At 33.7% G+C, this 20,563-nt stretch overlaps 2 protein-coding genes across 2 annotated transcripts in view; one reads left to right on the top strand and one right to left on the bottom strand.

Annotated features, from left to right (window-relative positions):
* LOC115240372 (transmembrane protease serine 9-like) overlaps window positions 1–14,572 on the top strand; it is an 18,182-nt gene extending 3,610 nt beyond the window's left edge. Inside the window, exons 4-14 of the mRNA XM_029815491.1 lie at window positions 110–300; window positions 964–1,282; window positions 4,281–4,429; window positions 5,686–6,096; window positions 6,239–6,945; window positions 10,716–10,773; window positions 10,837–10,899; window positions 11,230–11,402; window positions 12,373–12,712; window positions 12,917–13,191; window positions 13,563–14,572. Coding sequence (XP_029671351.1) covers window positions 110–300; window positions 964–1,282; window positions 4,281–4,429; window positions 5,686–6,096; window positions 6,239–6,945; window positions 10,716–10,773; window positions 10,837–10,899; window positions 11,230–11,402; window positions 12,373–12,712; window positions 12,917–13,191; window positions 13,563–13,913 — 3,037 coding nt within the window. The 3' untranslated portion in view covers window positions 13,914–14,572. The remainder of the gene's footprint in view (window positions 1–109; window positions 301–963; window positions 1,283–4,280; window positions 4,430–5,685; window positions 6,097–6,238; window positions 6,946–10,715; window positions 10,774–10,836; window positions 10,900–11,229; window positions 11,403–12,372; window positions 12,713–12,916; window positions 13,192–13,562) is intronic.
* Window positions 14,573–14,843: 271 nt separating this feature from the next.
* Window positions 14,844–19,919, bottom strand: LOC115240351 (protein FAM161A). The gene is made up of 9 exons (XM_029815446.1): window positions 19,904–19,919; window positions 18,919–19,484; window positions 18,385–18,591; window positions 17,981–18,139; window positions 17,433–17,651; window positions 16,796–17,047; window positions 16,087–16,209; window positions 15,864–16,008; window positions 14,844–15,465 (listed from the first exon to the last, which is right to left on the bottom strand). The coding sequence occupies exons 2-9, from the start codon at window positions 19,476–19,478 to the stop codon at window positions 15,064–15,066; spliced, it is 2,067 nt and encodes a 688-aa protein (XP_029671306.1). The 5' UTR covers window positions 19,479–19,484; window positions 19,904–19,919; the 3' UTR covers window positions 14,844–15,063.
* Window positions 19,920–20,563: the final 644 nt, after the last annotated feature.

Raw genomic sequence — 20,563 nt, 5'->3', positions numbered from 1 at the left:
TTAATTAAAAAAAAAATTAGTTTTTAATTAATTTTGTTATTATAATTATTAATTTATTTATTATAATTTTTATATATTGTATTATATATAAAGAACACACCTCTCTAAGTTTCAAGGTCGGTGGAATCCGTCTGGGCGAGCACAACATCTTGACAGACCCCGACTGCGAACGCGGATATTGCGCTGAGCCGGTGCAAGATTTCGTACCGAAATCGATAATCACTCACAAAGATTATAATAAGCCGGTGTTCAAGAATGATATAGCTATAATACGGTTGAACAAGCCGGCGGTTTACAACGGTGTGTATATAAATAAATTAATCTTAATTAACCGACTACAATCGATTAATGGACTATTGATCAAGATATGAATATAGTTAAATAAATATTACATTTCTTAAATTAATTTTTTTTTTTTAAACATAACATGAAAATTGTGATCATACCTGATCGCATTTTTAAATAAAACATAATTTTGAAAAATTGTGACACAAAATCCATTGCATATCAGGAAATGTTTGATGTACAAAGCCAATAAAAAAAAATTGCCGTGTATTATTCGGAAGAATGTAGACTAGATTGTTTTCCTTCATTTTTTGAAATGAATCTAGCCTTTGTTGCTGAAAATAAATAATCTATTTGTTTGTTGCGATCTATATACAGAACTTCATCGGTGAAACGGCGGAAGTCGCCGGTTGGGGGATATACGATATCAGTAAGACATTTTCGCGAAATCCATGCTAAAAAAATATTAAATATTTAACATTTATACTCCAGATTTTTGCTTTTTTATCTGCAACAGTGAACATCACTTTTGGTAAAAAATGTTAGTATATTCCTGGATATAGTCAGGAATATTTTTTTCTTTTTCGTTTTTAGTCATTGAAATTGCATTTAGATCGATTGGGTCTCATAGTTGTCTTTAATTTAAATTTTGAATTTTTATCATTTCATTGTCAATAGATGATCCGCAACCCAGCACGATCCTGCAAACGATCAAGATACCGATCGTCAAAATGGACAGGTGTGTGCAATCCTTTAAGAACTTCGCGCGGATGTCGGAGCAGCATCAGATGTGCGTGGGCGGTGTCCTGGGCGAGGATTCTTGCGGGGGTGACAGCGGCGGACCCCTAATGAAGGTGCAGAGTCTGAACGGGCTGACTAGATACTACTTCATCGGCATCGTCTCCTTCGGCGCGAAGGCCTGCGGCGCCTCCCAGACTCCAGCCATCTACAGCAAGATCGCTGCATATACCACATGGATCCTGGAACACATATCCCCGTGAAATTAGTTAGATTGTTCACTCTAATTATAGTGAAAACAAAATTTGAAATTTGTCCGCTCGGCTTTTTATTTCGTGAGAAGAAAGAGAGTCTCGTGTTTAGAATAGTTTTATTTAAGAGCGCAGTCATTTTTATTTAGAATATCGTCGGGACAGCGAAGTCGTCAAAAAGATATCTCGTATATAATTGATGAGAATTCTTGGCATTAATTATCTTAAACGTGTGAAAATCGCTCTTGTTATTAGACACATTGTATTATTAAAGATAAATTATAATTAAAGAGTTAACTGTGAGAATAAAGATCGACAAAGGAAACCGTTTTTTATCTTGCCACGTGCAGCCAACGAAAATCAAATAAAACCTGCAAGATTTTTTCATTCCGCAAGCGTTCGATCGCGCTCGGAAGCAATTATCTTCGAAACTCGATTGCAGAAATCATATTCAATAAAAAACTCGTAATCTCGCAGGACTTTGCTAAATCTGCAATTATCTAATCGTTTAATTATTTATGGAGGTAATTAATAGCAAGAGCCACGTGGAAATAAATTAAACGGTAAATCTAATTCTATTAAAATTTACATCTAGCCACATCAATTTAAATGCATACATATATACATTTGCTCAAATTGAAAACATCACGATCTCTTCGTGCAAATTGTAATCGCAATACCCGATTCTTTCCGCGAGATTCACGTCATACATTAATACTGAATACATCAAGAAATCGGGATGTTCCCGTTTTGCATCGCATAATCTGGATTGTATTCGATCACGCACGCAATATTGCGGAGAGCTTTGGTTTTTTTCTTCAACATTAAATCTATCGAGGATTGAATCATTTTTTCGCGGAAGCGCACGCAATCGTGACAATTAAATATGCGACAATAGTATTGGAAATATACAGAGTTTTAATCGTAAATCTAAAATGCTGCTGGAATACTCGATACAATCTCTTTCTGCATGTTTTGAAATGCTTCCTGTGGAATTTTAGCACATACAAAAGTTTCTCAGCGTGACGTGGAGATACTATTAGCATAAAACGTTGAGCCATATGATTTAATGCCAACGTTAATGCAGTTTTATTATTTCTAAAGTGCACGGACAAACTTTATAGTTTTATTTAATTAACAGATATACATATATATGCGTTCGATAGCTTGTAATCCACTGTATATTATAACATAATTTGCATTATGCCACTATGAATTATGAGCTAACGCGCATATTAAGATATCAAATTGCTACTTTGACTCGATCGAGAATTATTGATGACTTCATATATAACGCTATTCATAAAAAAACGTTAAGATTGACTTTACAATCCTAATATTCTTGTCTACAATTCAGAGATTAACTCCACGTGCTCCAATTCATCGATAGTGAGATTAATGACGTCAAGATAGCTCTCCTCCTCTTCCTCAAATTCATAATTTGATATTAACATCATGAATTTGCGAGCAAACAGGTTCTCTAAAATCTGTGTATCGTGTAAGGTAAAAAGAAAATCGGAAAGCAAATATTGGGTCCACTTAAATGTCTCCAGGTCTCATAAGATTTTCGAATCTTTCAAGATACGCTAATTTTATATGTTTCAAATGTTAAAATTATGATAAATCGATCAAAAACTGGAACAAATTAATTGATAATTAGTTTATCAAAATTTATGTAAATATTGAAAATATATGAAGCTCTGTATTATGTGTTACATTATACATATAAAATTATAACCAGAAAGAATAAGTACTGTGTAATATGTTTTAGCTATTATCTAAAGGTACCTTCGAAAACTTTTTTAAACGGTGCTGACAAGAAAGCAAGAAGGAGTAACGAGGAAATCGCCACCGGCTTATAAATCAGAAGCGGAGGAAAGTCCCAGTCAATAAGGTTGTAAAAATCATCGTAATATTGAGACAACATTAATACAGGTGATATTAATTTCTCAAATAAATTACATCTGTCGCTGTGATTCTGATTTATATGAAAAATAATCACGGTGTCTAGAAAGAAAATATATATATATATGTATATATATAATATATATATATATATATATATATATATATATATATATATATATATATATATATATATATATATATATATATATATATATATATATATATATATATATATATATATATATATATATATATATATATATATATATATATATATATATATATATATATATATATATATATATATATATATATATATATATATATATATATATATATATATATATATATATATATATATATATATATGAAAAAATATATATATATATATATATATATATATATATATATATATATATATATATATATATATATATATTAAAATATATATATAACGTATAATAAACGCAAAATAAAATACAATAAATATACAAGAGCTTACTAGAAATAAAATTATTCGAAAGGATTTTATTTTCTGCAATCGTTTCTCGAAATATATACTCTATATGTCTAATTGTGTGATAAAAGCGCAAATTTTCCGATGATTCCTCGATTGGTTCGTCCCTGCTAATTAGCTAGAGCTAGACGAAGCCTGCTGATAGTGGTGGTGGAGAGTGGGGACAGTTGTTGACCCTGGCTCCGGTTACTTTATCATGGACATCATCGTCAGTTAGCATCCTGGTCTTCGGCACGAAGGCATAAAACGTAAGGAACTGCGCGTGATCGTGCGAGTCCTGCCGTGAAAGTGCGCTGTGATTGTCTCCTGGAATTTTGTTGATAACAGTAAAGTTGAATTATTTATCGAGGATGCTGACGTCGGTTTCGATTTTTCTCAAGTTACTGGCGTTACTGATTGTCAGTATCAATGCGCGTAAGTAGTTTCTTATAATGTATTGAAAATGTAAGATATAAATCGATATTAGTTCAGGAAAAATAGCTGAGAGTTTAGGTTTATAATTAATTAAAATTTACTTAATTCTTTCGTATATTTTTCTCTAGAACAATTTCCTCTCTAGAAAATATTAAGGTATCGTAAAGACGTTTAAAATATGTTCTGATCTTTCAGAAGATCTTAAATTTTATACAAATATTATTTAAAGTTATGTTATCTACGCTAGTTGGTCTTAAACGGCAAGGATCAAGACTGGTTCGAGTTGTTTCATCAAGGTTATTGGTAATTCAATTAAGTGAGTTTCTGGTAAATAAAATTAAGAAAGAAGGAATTTAATAAAGGATAGAGTTCACGCATTGTATGATATTATCGCAGGCCATCTGAAATCCTTTTCAAAAAAATAATTATCATAGTTTTTTTCTTATTCAGAGACGACGTTGAATTCAATCATAATGACAATTTATAACAAGCTATTATATAAAATCTTTTAATTTATAACATATGTGTTTGCTTATAATTTATAATCTCAATATCTTCTTAATATGCATAATTTTTCTCTTGTAATTCTTTTTTTATTTGATGTGTGCGATGAAAGAAAATAAAGCGTTGATCGTATCCAAGGTCGATACTGTATATATACCACACGTATACAGCATCAACACGTGATAAAATATATCTGAAACTTCGTTACAGTCGCTCATGTATCTAAAATTTTGTTTTAATCATTGATGTAAATTTAATCATCGCGGAACGTGATTATCCGGGTTCGTGACATTATTAGTTATCAATTTATGACTATGTTTCCGCGAAAACAAAAATCAGATGCCAGTTTTTCATCGATTGCCTCTCGTATCATACGGGACATTATTTTGCGTTACATCATCAAATTAATAGCTAACATTAATAGCTAACAACAAGTCAGGAGACAAATATACCAACGGAAGCGACGAAAGAGCATGCATGGATTAGCTTTGTTCAATTTTGCGCGTATCGCTGAATCTCAGGATAGATCTCGATTTACAAATATTTCTCGGATCATCCAAAAATAATATATATTAATGTGCGCATATATGTACGTGTTTATATCATCATTAATAATAATCAACTTTATATTATATATAAATAAATTTCGTAAATTATATAATATCAGTAATTTAATTATCTGTCATATAAATAACACAGTTTTCTGCAATTAATATTCATAGTATTTATCACATTATACAATGTTAGATTATATAAAAAACTGGAAATTCTTGATGGTTATCATTATAAATATATTGCTAGACAAGATGACTATAAGCTATAGAACAACATGTATCAATTATTAAAGCGGCGCAATTATGCAAAACTATTAACACTCAATTTATGCGGAATCGTTACTTTTGCTAACACAAGACGAAATTAATTATTAATCCATCGCGTTAAAGTTACGGTTGGATATGAACTAAAAAAATCTTATCTGTAATTTTAATATTAATATGATACGCAATTAATTACACATTTATACCTTTTGTTTAAAACGGTTCTTTTCTTATTCTGTTTTCTATACAGAAAATTCGCGGACGGACTGCAGAGTTGACGGCCAGGTGGGCGCGTGTATATCTGCTCGCGAATGCCCGATGGTGTCCACTATCCTGCAGCAATCGCGTGATCAAGCGATCGCTTACCTGAGGCGCAATCACTGCGGCTTCGAAGGCAATAATCCGCTGGTGTGCTGCATAGGCAACGCAAATATCAACATCCGTCCTAGCGAAACCATAATCCAGAACCCCGGAACCACCCCGGGATGGAATCCCATCCAACCATCTAGCTCGCCGATTAACGAAAACATCCAGATCAATCTAGCGGACAACCCGTTGTTGCCGAGCGACTGCGGCCGAGATCTGTCACAGAGGATCGTTGGTGGCGAACGCACCGAGCTCGACGAGTTCCCTTGGATGGCGCTATTGGAGTATCAGAAACGTGAGTGGAAAGAAAGAAAATCCAAAGAGCGAGATGTCGGAAAATGTCTCGGAAAATATAAATCGATTGTATTATGCGATCGATTGTAACACCAAACGTATAAATTATAATCTCATGAAATGTTCTTCGAATGACATTACAGCCAACGGCAGGACGACAGCGTGTGGCGGTGTCCTGATCAATAAGCGCTATATCCTTACTGCTGCTCATTGCATCAAGGGCAAGGATCTGCCGCCCAACTGGCGGCTGACCAGCGTCCGTCTGGGCGAATACGACACCGATACCGAGCGCGACTGTGTGCAGGACAGCGAAGACAGCGTGCTGTGCGCCGACAATGTTATCACCGTGGGCGTAGAGGAGCAAATCGCTCACGAGGAATATCGGCCGCTGTCGCGGGACCAACGTTATGACATCGCGTTGTTGCGTCTCAGCCGCGATGTAGCGTTCACCAACTTCATCAAGCCTATCTGCCTGCCGTCCAACTCGTCGCTCAACGGCAAACTCGTTGTAGCCGGTTGGGGCAAGACGGAGATCCTCTCGGCGTCCAATGTCAAGCTGAAGCTGGCGTTGCCACTGGCGGACAAGGATCAGTGCGATCAGACCTACAGCAACGCCGGCGTTCGGCTGGGCTACGGACAGATGTGTGCGGGAGGTCAGAAGGGCAAGGACTCGTGTCGAGGCGACTCGGGTGGTCCTCTTATGTCCGTCGAGAGGATCGCCGATGGCACCGGGAGGTGGGCCGCCGTGGGCGTCGTGTCCTTTGGACCGTCGCCCTGCGGCATGCAGGGCTGGCCCGGAGTCTACACCAGAGTGGTAGACTTCGTTCCTTGGATCATTAGTAAACTGAGGGCCTAATATAAACATCGTATACAAAGGAAATCATTTTTCTGAATATTGCTCCAAAGATTCTTTCGAGAGATTGGATTAGAAATGGAATTAAAATTATGCCAATCAACGTATTTCTGCAATCTGAACAAAATTGCGTTAGTAGAATTAATCGGAGCTTAACAAATATTCAACTCTACATTATTAAAATAAAGTAATATACAGGGTGATTCAAAACAACCTTCTGTCCTTACAATGTCATATACTTGACTCAATTTTAAGTTGCGCAACACCCTTTAAGGGTAGGTATTCTGAATACCTGCGTAATCATCGCAGCGAGCGCTTCATATAATCATCAGCATCGGACGGTAAGTTGCGCCGCCCTTGCCTGCCTCGCGTACGCGGCCCGTAATTCGTTAATTATTTTGGCTTATAATTTGAAAACTAAGCCTCGGAAAAAATTTTGGCAAAAGAAAAATCGTCTTAGAATTGAGTCAAGTATATGACATTGTAAGGACAGAAGGTTGTTTTGAATCACCCTGTATAAAGAATTGTGTTCAAATTTTCTTTAACGAAATTGATGAAGAGAATGCATCGGAACAAATTCTTAATCATGATAAACGTGTTATTAATAAGACAAATACTCGATATTATAATAGTATAATAATAATTAAAATTTAATGTCTTTTTCTTGTGTTAGCATAAAAAGTTGGTGCAATAGCTTTGATTGTTTTGAAAAATTAGTCAACTGTATTCTCTATAATATCCCACAAATATACTCAATACTAGAAAGAAATTTATAGCGATGTTAATTGCTCATCTTTTTATGTGTATTTATGATATATATTTATAACAACGTTTTCAAATACTTTTATAAATTTTATTTAAATAAAGTGCAGTTTTTTGTATAGATTTAGAACAAACTTTGCAATATCAATAATCGATAAATCGATATTATAAGAAAGTTATAGTTTAAATGTAAGAACGTCAGTGTGTATAATGCTGAAAAAAGCGTTTTTTTAAGTTTTTAACAATACATTAATAAAAACAAATTTTTTTAAATGTATTGTATTAATAAAATCAAATTTTACTTTTTTTCTTATATACATTATATTTTATATATTTTAAAATAATTTTCTTTCTTTTAACATTTATGTTATATATATATAGGATGTATTGGAAAAATCGTGGTAAAAATGGAAATGAAAAAAATTTTTTATGCAAATGCAAATGTAGAATAAAATTATACAAGCTCTGCTTTCGAGAAAACACAATTTTCTATGCATCCTGTATATAATCATGTTGTGATGTCAAATCTTTGGTGCACTTTTGGTGCACGTAAATATCTATATATTCGAAAAATGTTATGTTTACCATTATCAGTAGATCGTGACGTTACTTGCAATATTTCTTATTGGCACAATTTTATTTATTTAATATAAAATAAACCAACATTGATTTTCCTGGTAATTGCATTAATTTTCAAGGAAAACGACAAGAACTTGCAATTAATATTGTCACGAAAAATTATGTTGACGATTACATATATTCGATATTTGCAACGTTATTTGCCGCAGGGTTATCAACGCGCTCGGGTCATTAAGGAAATTAATACAAAGCATCTCAGTAATCTTTGCGCTACGCAAATTTGATATCATCAAGGCCTTCATGCAATAATGCGAATTAATCGAACACTTCATGCTAATGTCAGTGATTAGCATGGTTGCCAGAACAAGGTTCAGAAAAAGAAAGTATGTCAATTCAGTGCTCGATTATTAATCGTTATTTTATAAAATTAGCATTAAAAAATTTATATAATTTATTATATTATAATTATTATATATTTTTTAATGATAAGCTATGTATTTTTGACATCACGAGAATCTTTGCAGATAAACAAATTTCGTGTCTTTTTTAGTCATCGATTGTGATAACAAGCTAGAAGACTGCTATTTTTGATGAATGACAATAAAGGTGAATACTGACACTAACTTTCCTCAATCAACAGTGATTAAAATTATATTTTATACACAATCAACACAACAACATAATACGCTTTCGATCGTGCAGTAATGTTTCTGGGAATTTTCTGTGATTACAAAATCCGCGGCGTCACCGATTCTCGATTTATTTATTGCGAAATAACTTAGAATTATCATCTTCCAAACGAAAATAATTTGTAAATACGTTAAATATTATAGCATATTTATGAAGTCATTATATTATATAATACTCTTTTTAAATAGTTTTCTATTTTTCCATTACTTTTTTTCTAAATTAATTATTAATCATGTATGATATTGAACTTAATATTTACTTGATTTATACAATAAATTTTTTACATTACTATATTTAGAATCGGGATCAAATAGAATAGGAAGCACCACGTCTTATTATATGAATTCACTGTCTATTTTTCTAATGTAATTCGTTCTAAAACAATATTAAAGCAATATTGAGGGCTGTAAAAAATATGCTGATTGCATAGAGCTCAAAAGTTTTGAGACAAACCGAGCAATAGAATTTGTTTAAAGAAGAAACATAGAAAAAAGAGGAAAAGTAAAACGTGGCCCGAATCCAAAATAGAAACCTTTTAAATGAAAAAAGAGAAAGAAGAAAGAAATCAGGTAAGAACCAGAATCAAAGATGAAAATAAAGTTCGCGACACTGCAAAATTTAAATAAAAAGATTAATTCAAGAAATTTGCTTATTCTTTTTTAGCAAAAACCATTCTATTTCAAGAAACAAGTCGTCGAAAAATATAACATTCTAACGTTCGACCGGTTCTTCTTTTTCTTTTCCTTTTATTTTATTTCCGTTTGTCCTTTATACAATTTCCTCACATGGGTTTTGCCTCTTCGGGAAAAATTCCTATGACTTCTTTTTATCTTTTTTGCTTCGATCTACAGATTTTATTTATAGACGGCATTAATTTTCTTTCAAAAGAAGAAATGCCAATTCTACCTTTTTATTTTGATTTTTCAAAATGTGTAAATATATATTTATTTGACTTTTTTTTATTTACTCAGAACTTTAATGATAATAATTTTCAATCAATTATATAATAGAGTACAAAATAGTTGTGATTTTGGGATTAAATATTAAGAATTTAACATATATATTTTCAAAATTTTAAAGTAAATAAAAAAATTAAATAAATATGCAATAAAATAATATAAATCCATAGATAATATATGCACAGTGTAAAAAATAAAAGATTGCCACGATTCTCTGTACTAAAAAATCACCATGTTTTTCCTAATCAAAGACTATTTTCATATTTATTCGGGAAGATATAAAATTCACTCTATACACATACATATCATAATATTACTATCTTGAATGAAACGTATCAACACTAATGTCTCCATATGGCAGTGTAACGTCAATTTGTATGATAGCAAGTTCAAACCTCGAACGATAAGGATAACTCGAAAGGACGACGACGGAATTTATCAAGGAAAAGCTCGTGCGTTTCCAATTTCTTTGAAATCATGCGAATTGCGAATGACGATACAACTCTCTAATCGGCAGCGAATCATAACCAACGGTTCATCGGGATAATCATCCCCACCAGTTTTCACGATCCAACAGATTTATTAAACTCAGCAGGTAGTGGAGAAACTTAGTTGATCGCAACTCTCGCGGATGAATCCATGAGTGTTGATTCCAACAGATTCCAAGTTAACTCGCGTTACTGCGCGATTTCGTGCACCCACAAGGCTACAGATCAGTGCGAATCGTAAGTGGGACAATCGCATTCTCTCATACGGAATGCGAATTTTTTATTCAAGGAGCATCCGGCAATAACCTTCGGAGCAAAACGAAAAAATCTCCGGCTTGCTTCGATCCGTGAGAGAGAGAGAAAGAGAGGGACGGACTTACAGGAAGAATAATAGCTATAAGATACTACAGAAATAAACATGATATTCATCGGATTGTTTGTTCTTTACCTGGCTATAACAGCTATCAATGCACGTGAGTAGTTTTTTAAATAAAACGTTGCTATTTTTAAAAAGAGATTTAAAATAGATTTTTTTCTTATTTTTTATAAGAATAATTTTTCTTGAATACATTTTGTCAATCTGACACCTACAGTAATATATCAAATGCATTTTTGATTTTAATTTATACCAATTTTAATTATTTAATTTAAGATATTAGAAATAATATATTTTGGGATACGTATATAGCTGAAAATATATATCTTTTAATTATTCTAAATAAAACCTGAATTTTATGTTAAAAAAAATGCTATTTAATTAAAAAAAAATTGTTATTAATATAAAGAATAACTTACTTTTGCAGAGAATGAATGCTCGGATAGTCGCGCTACTTGCATTAACATCCGTAATTGTGCGAATATTATAGCAATCTTGAGGGATAGTCCGAGACCACTTTCGCCAGAAATTTTTCAAATGCTTAGGGATGCGCAATGCGGCTTCGATGGCAACGACCCGATGGTTTGCTGCGTGAGTCAAGTAATAATTCTATTAAATTAATTTATTAAACGTATATATAATATAAAGTAAATTCAATTTAAACTAAAATTTAAGAAAGTAAACTTTTTATTTAAAAGTAACATTTCAAATTTAATTTAAAGTTGACTTGAAATAAACCGTAAAAAAAGTAGAATGAATAGAAGTGTCATTTGGGAGCTATGATTACAGAAAAAATACACATTTTGTGCGAATAAATTATTGTAGTAACTTTTGTATTATATTAATGAGATTCAAAATTATTCATACGCTTCCGATTTATCTCTAATTTTTGTGATATAAATCTATGATATATTAGAAAATTATTTATGAGCGAATCGATCGTTTTTTTGATCGTGTTAAAAATGTCGACATACTTTGTCAGAAGCGTTAATGCGTTTCGGATAAGTCTCTATCACACTACTTCTCATGTGTATGTGATATGTCAAATTATACATGCACCGTTGCGCTATGGTATTATTAACGTGACGATGTTATCGTTTCACAAGCCGCGTTTGATAGTCTTCTAAAATAACGCACAAACAGGTTTCTCCAATCTCTCGACTTTCCGTTTTATATCCCGATCTCGTTGTATTAATCTCCACTCGTTGAAATCTGAGTGAAAAGTTCTGTTAAAATTCCATTTTTTTTATTGTATAGTTTGTGAAAAACAAATTATACAACAAAAAAATCAAAGACTATGTTGCAATCAAAGTTCTTCCCACTTTGATTTCGAAAAAGGATTCTCCAAATTAGATAGTAAACTACAAAGAAATTTCTACGCTCGATCTCTTCATTTTTGAAGAAATCTAAATCTTCCTAAAGGTTTCCGAATCGTAAAGCCGTTGATTACAATAATAACAGATCTTAACGTATGATTAACAGAAATAAATGCAAAATAAATGCAAAGTAAATCAAAATTTGAATGTATCGCTTCTCTAGATTATTTATAACATTACATATTAATCTTTAGAGACAGACTACACCACCAACATTACGACCAACACTATCGACAATTATCACATCGCTACCACCAACGACGAAACCCATAGTGGCGCAGGAAATCGACGTTTCCTCTCCGCCAGATGTTACGAATCATCCGAATCTACGTCTATTAGATCTTCAAAAGTGCGGACCTATCACTGAGCAGAGAGTGTATGGCGGTAATAAGACCGGAGTCTTCGATTATCCGTGGATGGCGTTGATCGCGTACGATACAGGAAAGTCAAATCCGGAATTCCGTTGCGGTGGTACAGTCATTTCCGACCGATTTATCCTCACCGCCGCTCATTGCGTCACCAAACTTCCAGCGGGTAAAGAAAGAAACTCTTACAGAAAATATTTAAAAAATTAAAAAAAAATAAAATAAAAATTTATAAAAAGAAATTAATTTAAAAAGAGTACAATTTTCCGAAAGAAATATTTAAAACTATTTATTTCCCTCGAGATGGAGATTTATTCGTTTCTTACTTATAATCGATGCAATCTTTTACACAATCAAAACCGTCATATTTCAGATATCAGATCGCTGATAGGCGTCAGGGTGGGAGATCACGATATAAGCAAGGAACGCGATTGCGATTACGACGAGAATGGACTTGAGATCCAATGCGCTGAGAGATATCAGGATTTCGGTGTGGAAAGTTTCTACTATCATCCCGATTATACACGAACGAAATTGCAAAATGATATTGCGCTCATTAAATTAAATGGTTCTATAGACTTCAGACCTTCGAATGTCAAACCGATTTGCTTGCCACTCGGCTCTGCGGCATTGATGATCCCGAAAAAGGTGAGAATATTTTTGGTGTCCTTGTTTTTCATCTGTAAGCATATCAAATTGAAATCGAATCGAATTCAAAGATTTTTTGCTTTCTGATAATTGCATTATTCTGAAATTCTACTCATTGATAGTCCTCCGTTCATCTTTGTGTATCTCTCTAATGACGCTGTATATACAATTTTTCTAATTAAGCTGAAAAAATTAAAAGTAAGAAAGGACAAGTCATATATTCATTTAAAATTTTCCATCAATTTTTTCGAAAAAGGTGCTTCCTCCGCTTCTTTAAAAAAATTTGTTTTAATTCAGAAATTCATCTCTCAATTTTTTCAAGAGAAATTCACTCTCTCCCGATTTCAAATCTTCTCGTTTCTGATCGATAGGCGATAGTGACCGGCTGGGGCGCGACGGAATTGGGCCCGCGCAGTCAGGACCTTCTCCAGGCGAAGTTGCCACTGGTGCCCACCGAGCAATGCAGGGAGGTCTACAAGCGGTCGACGCAGATTTGGTACAAGCAATTATGTGCCGGGGGTCTGCGCGACGTGGATTCCTGCTTCGGTGACAGTGGCGGGCCTCTACAAGCCATCGGTATATACAATGGCAACACAATACGCACCATTCAACATGGCGTGGTCAGTTACGGGGTGAGAGAGTGCGGTACCGCGGGCATCCCGGGTGTCTACACCAGGGTCGCTTATTACATGGACTGGATCCTCAACACGATGACGGACTGACAATGAGGTCGATCGTGATTTTGTCGCGTCAAAAATCCACTCCAATAGAGATGGACATCGATTCTTTTCCAGTTCTCCGGAAAACGCGTCTTTTGTCTCGTAGGTATTTCTGATTCGCCGGGCATGAAATACAATAATTTAGATCGCGACAAAAACGGGAATTGGAACTCCGCGGGATAATAGATAAGATTGATTTCGAATAATTGGCAGAACAAATAAAATTGCAACGGCGAGAGGATAGAACTTCAACGCTCGAAAAAGTAAGCGGTTTAACGTTTACAAAACATGGACAATTCTATTGATGAATATTTTTAAATAATAAAAGTAATTATTTTTATTATAATTTTTTTTGGTTTATTATTCTAATCTTTTTATTAGACTAAAGATTATATCTTTCTACCGGTGCAATTTTATTTCATTAGAATCTTGCGAAGTTTTGACTTCGAAAGCTAAATGTAATTCAAAATATGTTATAATTTTTGAGTGATGAATGGTCTTGAATGAAAAGAGAAAAAGAGAAAGAGAGAGAAAAAGAAATTTTCTACTTTCTAGAGAGTAAGACATTTTATTGTGCTGAACTGATATGCATATTTATGATTTAGTGTTAATATGTCATGTTTGTACTCTTTATAATATATCTTTTTTTTTTCGTAAAAAAATGCATTGCTTATGTTCTACGAAATGCAATTTTCTGTCAACCACAATAACATCCGACTTCCCGAAATTATCACTATTATTTTTATTTAAAATGATTTTTTTGTATCGATTTAAAATCATTTTCCATTTTATCTTTCACGAGAATATCAGACATTTAACCATAAATTATTATTAATTTATGAATTTTTATAAACAATTGTAAATAAGAAAAAAGTATATTAAAGAAGATACAATTTACAAGATATATATTATAGTAATGTAAAATATATAGATAAGCATATTAAGAAAAAATTAATTCTTTTCCTTCGTTAATTTTAAGCAAATTTTCAATTCAAAGCTCAACTATATAATTTTATCATATAACATATGCTCTATTAACTATATATTATAATCAATCAATATAATATAAATTTGAAATTTAGAATATCTTCAGAAGAATTAAAGATATCAGTTTAATTTTTTTTTACTCTTTGGCGATGACATTGCCCTCGTTTTACAATGCATCTTCGTGTTCCTCGCTGCGAGATCGCTCGTCGCTGCTCGTCGACTTACGATCCTCGATCAGTTCCGCCGTTTCGTTGATCGACACCTTGAGCGGGCCGCGATCGGTCTTCCTCTTCGACATCGAGCCTTCCGATTTGACCGCTGACTTATCGGAGGAACCATGTGACGACTTCGATGATGATTGGCTTGAGGAGATTAGAGTACCGGAAGAGCTGGTCAACGATCCTGAATTTGGTCTGTAGTTGCTAACAAAGCTCATGTACGAATCTAGACTGCTTGACATGGGCCTCTTCGGCGGCTGCTTCTGTTTTCTCTTCTTCTTCTTCTTCTTTTTGCGGACGCTCTTTGAAGAAGTTTCTTCTTGTTGTGCCATTACAAGTGACTGGAAACTCTGTAAAATTTATCGCATAAAGCGTAGTTTACACGATACTTCTGAAGAATCTATGAGCTCTGCAAATGTCTTGTACATAGTTAATATTATTATTATTATCTTATCATTTTTCGTTATAAATTGCATATGTAATCATAAATTTAAAAAATGTATGTTTTCTCTTGTTTTATGTTGAATTTAATATAATAACAAAGTAAGTAATAATATACTAATATTATACTTTCTGAATGAAGTATGTTAATGCGCGCTTAAAGTGTACAAATGAAATATTGCCTGTTTAAAAATATTTCCTTGCCAGAGAAGAATAAGATAATTGATGAATATATTATTTGTTTCTTCGATCCGGGAAGTATAAGTATTATTTCCGTGACTTTCCGTTCGCATAGAACTCATTATACCTGAGAATGCCGTTCGAACAGAGTCGGTATTTGCGTCACACGATCCAGCATCATCTCCATCTGCAGACGATGACGCTCGGCCTGCTCCCGCGCCTCGTCCCGACGAAGAGACGTCCGTATATCCAGATCCCTGTCATGCTCGTGCCTTGTTTACGCGACATTACATCAATGTCCGAATCGTAAAAGTCGGAATGATTGGATCTATAGATTGGATTCTGCGTACCTCGCAGCCGATCTCAAGGCTCTCCACGCGGGCTTCCGACCGATCAGCGTCTCCCTGAACTTCAGTATCTGCTCCCGTCGTTTCTCCTCCATTCGTTCCCGTATCTCGCGCTCCAGTTTCTCTCTGCGACGAGTTTGCGATCGTCATTTACGCGTGTGAATTCCCCTCTGATTAAAGCAATTAGAAATATGCGATCGGTATTTGAAAAATTAAATTTACACATTCAGAAAAAATTTTATCGTACGAAAAATTTCTGCGTCTCTATTACGTCAAAATAATATCTCTGCTTTATATATATATGCAGAATAAAAAATTATCTGTTTATCTGTTTTCCTTAAAAAAAAAAATTATTTTTAAACGCTACTTGTGTTTAATGTTATTTTCATTAATATTATTAATATTATTTTCTTATTTATTCCTAAATTAAAATTAGAAAATTCTGTCAAAATAAAACCTATTTAAAATTAACCTATTTAAAAGAAATAATATGCATTTCTTTATTTAATTGCATTCCTGAAATGTAAATCATCAATTTCACGGTGTGTGTGATTGCTTAAAATTAGTTAATTTTTGATATCCCGACAACGAAAAACAACCTGACCTTTTTCGTTAATTTTCCACGATATTATAAAATTAATTCTTCGATACCAGTTTATCTAATATTAATCTTATAACATTTTTTTTTTTTTATTGAATGTACAGATCGTACCGGGAAGCCTGACATCTCAGGATCGCGGCCAGATTATTTCCGCGTGAGGACATCGCGGACGTCATCGCGGATCTGGTTCTGTCGGACACCGTCGTTGTCGTCGTCGGAATAACGGACTCGTCATCATCCTTGTTGGACGCTATATCCTGCAAATGTGCACATGCGGATTTGACACGCTCGCGTCTCGCCATCGACGGCGGCAAGGAGGAGGATTTCAGCAGCTCGGCGGCCCTCACCCTTTTCTTCAGCTGTCTGGAATAGCGCGCAGAATCTTTATAATCTGAATTTAATCCTCTTTAACTCTCGAAGAGTTTTCAAGTAATCCTGCTAAGCCATTTAACTTTCTTGAAAAAGGTGGATTCTAAATAACTCATCGTCCCAACGGTTTGAATCGTAACTAAAATTTTTATCCGTCTGTAAATTAAATATTATACCTCGATGTCTACCTGAGAGGATAGGCAATAATTTCCGGACATTTAAATAACGGTGCGATTTCGCCTTCTTCGCGATGTTTGTATTATCAAGAAAAAGAAAGAATGCGCGAGATACAATCTAGAAATAAGCGTGAAGATGTCCATTTAATTTTTTTCCCGAATGAAAAAAAATAAGAAATTTGACGAAATGTTCGGGGATTGACCTGTAATACTCGTCTTCAAGCATGCGATCGTAAACCTCAGTGCCGAACAAGTTTCTCGGTACAGGTTTGGCCTTGAAGCGCGAAGAACTGCTTTTGCTTGAGCGGAGCTCGGGGCTAGACCTTGCCAAGGAACGCCAGGCACGGCGATCGCACTCTAGCTTGAAAGGTCGCACCTGCGACAGCAGATTCAGGGCGCTCTCCTCGCGGACAATGCGACTTCTGGAAACCAGAAATGCACGATATATCGATTATCATAATTCATTTTTATTTAAAACTATGATAGGTGAATCTATTACACATATTTTAAAAGATAATAAATATAATTAATAAGTGTTATAAATTAGCGATTAATTCAACCTTAACACTGCTTGAGAATTAATAAAGAAGCAATACATATTATAAATTATATGTATATATACAAAATATATAAAAATATATTAAAGTATAATTGAATTTTCAGAATTAAATAAAATTGACATTAAATTCGCGAGAAGTGTCAAAGTATTATGCGGTCTTTCATCCATATTATAAAACAACATGGCTCTGACCTTTCCTCTTTCTCGGCCATCAATTTGTCATAAAGCGGTATCTTAGACGTAATAGGAATTGGTCTGACTCGTCGTTTCTTCGAAGGACTCTTTTTCGCGTTATCCTGATTCATACGCTCGGTCGCCTCCATTTCCGTCATGTATTTTTCCGCTTCTTCCCTGAAATAGAGTAAATTTTTTTATGTTAATTTATATAGATATATATACATAAACAGGAAACAAAACGATATATTAAAACAAAATGAAAAAATATAAAGATTAAATTAGAATTATAAAAATTAATCAATGTATAAATTATATTGAGACAAAAAGAAACGCTTGAAAGCCGCGTTTATTGCACAGCCATTTTTAAATACAGATATTCTTAGATATCTTTTGGAAAATTTTGTTATTTGAAATTGCACCTCAATGTAAAGCTAAATGGTTTGGGCAACGTAGGGTGCCATTCTTTCGAGCTATTAGGCGGCAAACTCTTTGTCTCGATGCTGTCTTCGCCATCACTATCTACGCTATTATCACTTTTTGATCCACTCCATGTACTCCAACTTTTATTAGCCGCGAATATCTCTTTATTGCGCATAGTTTTTATCTCCTTGTCCTTATCTCTGCATCTGGAATCAACATTGGGCATCGGTAAGCAATGATGATCGAACAAAATAAAATAGTATCGGAAAAACCTTAGAATAAATAAAATTAAAACCATATAGCTAAAATATATCTCTATATATTTTTTCTTGAAAATTTTAAAATACGCACTTTTTAATGTATAAATTAAATAGAGTAAGAAAGAGATAGAGAAAAGAAAATATAAATATATAATTATATATATTTTTTTACATGTAAATAATTTTTATAAATATATACTAAAAAATACGTTTGAACATTAAAATTTTTATCAATCGCTTTCTTTGCATTTTGTTTGATAATTGATACATCACCTGTACGTTAGCAGATCTTGATCCTCGGCAAGACCGGCGAAAGTGCCGGATGGGAAAAGTATCGGGCTGCTGGTCCTGGACTCTTCGAGATAGCATTTCTTACCATTCAGCTTGAGATCACTGGCAATGTCCGACTTGATATCCTTCGATTTCGAGTTCTCGTTTCTTGTAATCGACAATTGCGACGGCGGCTTTTCCGCCAAATCATCTAGTGAATCCCTTAAATTCTGTAGAAGTAGTCGTTGTTTCCTCCTCAGATACTCGACCCTCTGCTTGAACTGCTCGTTCGACAGGTGGTGTATCTGCCCGTAGTCCGGTATGCTCTTCATGAACTCCAGAAAGTTTTCCAGGGTATCGCGCGGACTCGACGATTTCGAGTCCTCAGCAACGGCAATCGGTTCGCTTTCGGCAAAGTTGATCTTTTTTACCTTCTCCGACCTTCGACTCCTCGTCGACGACAGTCGAGGACGTTCATACGAGGGAGTTGGTTGTCTGCTGTAAGGATCCACCGGCATCTTCACACACGAATGGAAGAAAGACGTTCCTTTATGCTCCGTCATGGTTTACTGAATTGTGTACGATATAGTATGATATAAATAACAATAGAATATAAATAATAGAGAAGAGAGTATTGTCTGTAACTTTTAATAAATTTGAGTAAAAAGGTTGTGAATATTTTTAATAAAATGAATTAAATTAATTTAATCACATTGTTAAATAAAAAAGGATATTGTAATTTTTATAATTTTATACGCGATAAATATTTCAGAGTTATTAAAATAAATCTAGCTGTGGTTCTTTTAGCATATTTCCTCATTCTCTTTCTTTCTCTTTCTATTTATAAATGTGTCTTTCGTGAATGTATATCTCAATTGCTTTTGACAAATTAAAAGACAATTTTTCTCATAAAATCAATGTATGTAATCTCGAAATTAGAGATCTATTATTAAATAATCTCTCTGTGGAGGATTTCGATATTAATCACCTTTCTTAATTATCATTCGAATCATCAGACGAATGCAACTCCAGTTCAATCCTGAAGGCAGAAGGTTTGCGATCAGATGTTGAAAGAATCAAAGATAACGACGTGCTGGCCGCTTCGACGACCATTACTACCTGTCGACTCGGCCGGGAGAATCAATGCAACCTGGCCCGACATCGCCGTCGTCATGGTGAAGTCCATGAGGAAGTGCTAACGCCCTGCAACCAGTCCCCACCAAGATATGAATGGCGTGCGAAATAATCGATTTGCTTCGAAGGTTCAAGGTAAAACCCTCGTGAATGTTATCACTGGGCGTACATATACATACGTACAAAAATTGTTAACCTTTTTAATTGAATTAATTTATGGAAGAAACAAATATAGCTAAAAGAACAAAACAGCTAGATTTATTAATAGCTTTAAAATATTTATCGCGTCTAAAACTATAAAAAATACACCATTCTTTTTTATTTATCATTATTGATTAAGCGGAGCGTATGTATTGTTATGTGTTTATTTTCAAAAGACTTGTAGTATTAATTATCTTATTGTTTTAATTACTTATATAAATAATGCTTATATAAATTTATATATAATAGCTTTTAACCGGTGCGCAATAGTGCATCCAATTGAATTAATAAATAACTAATTAAATAATATAAT

The sequence above is a fragment of the Formica exsecta genome, unplaced genomic scaffold, assembly GCF_003651465.1.
Source record: "Formica exsecta isolate Colony F162 unplaced genomic scaffold, ASM365146v1 scaffold425, whole genome shotgun sequence".
NCBI lineage: Eukaryota > Metazoa > Arthropoda > Insecta > Hymenoptera > Formicidae > Formica > Formica exsecta.
Note: the sequence above shows the minus strand (reverse complement) of the source record. Positions and strands in the feature narration are given on the sequence as shown.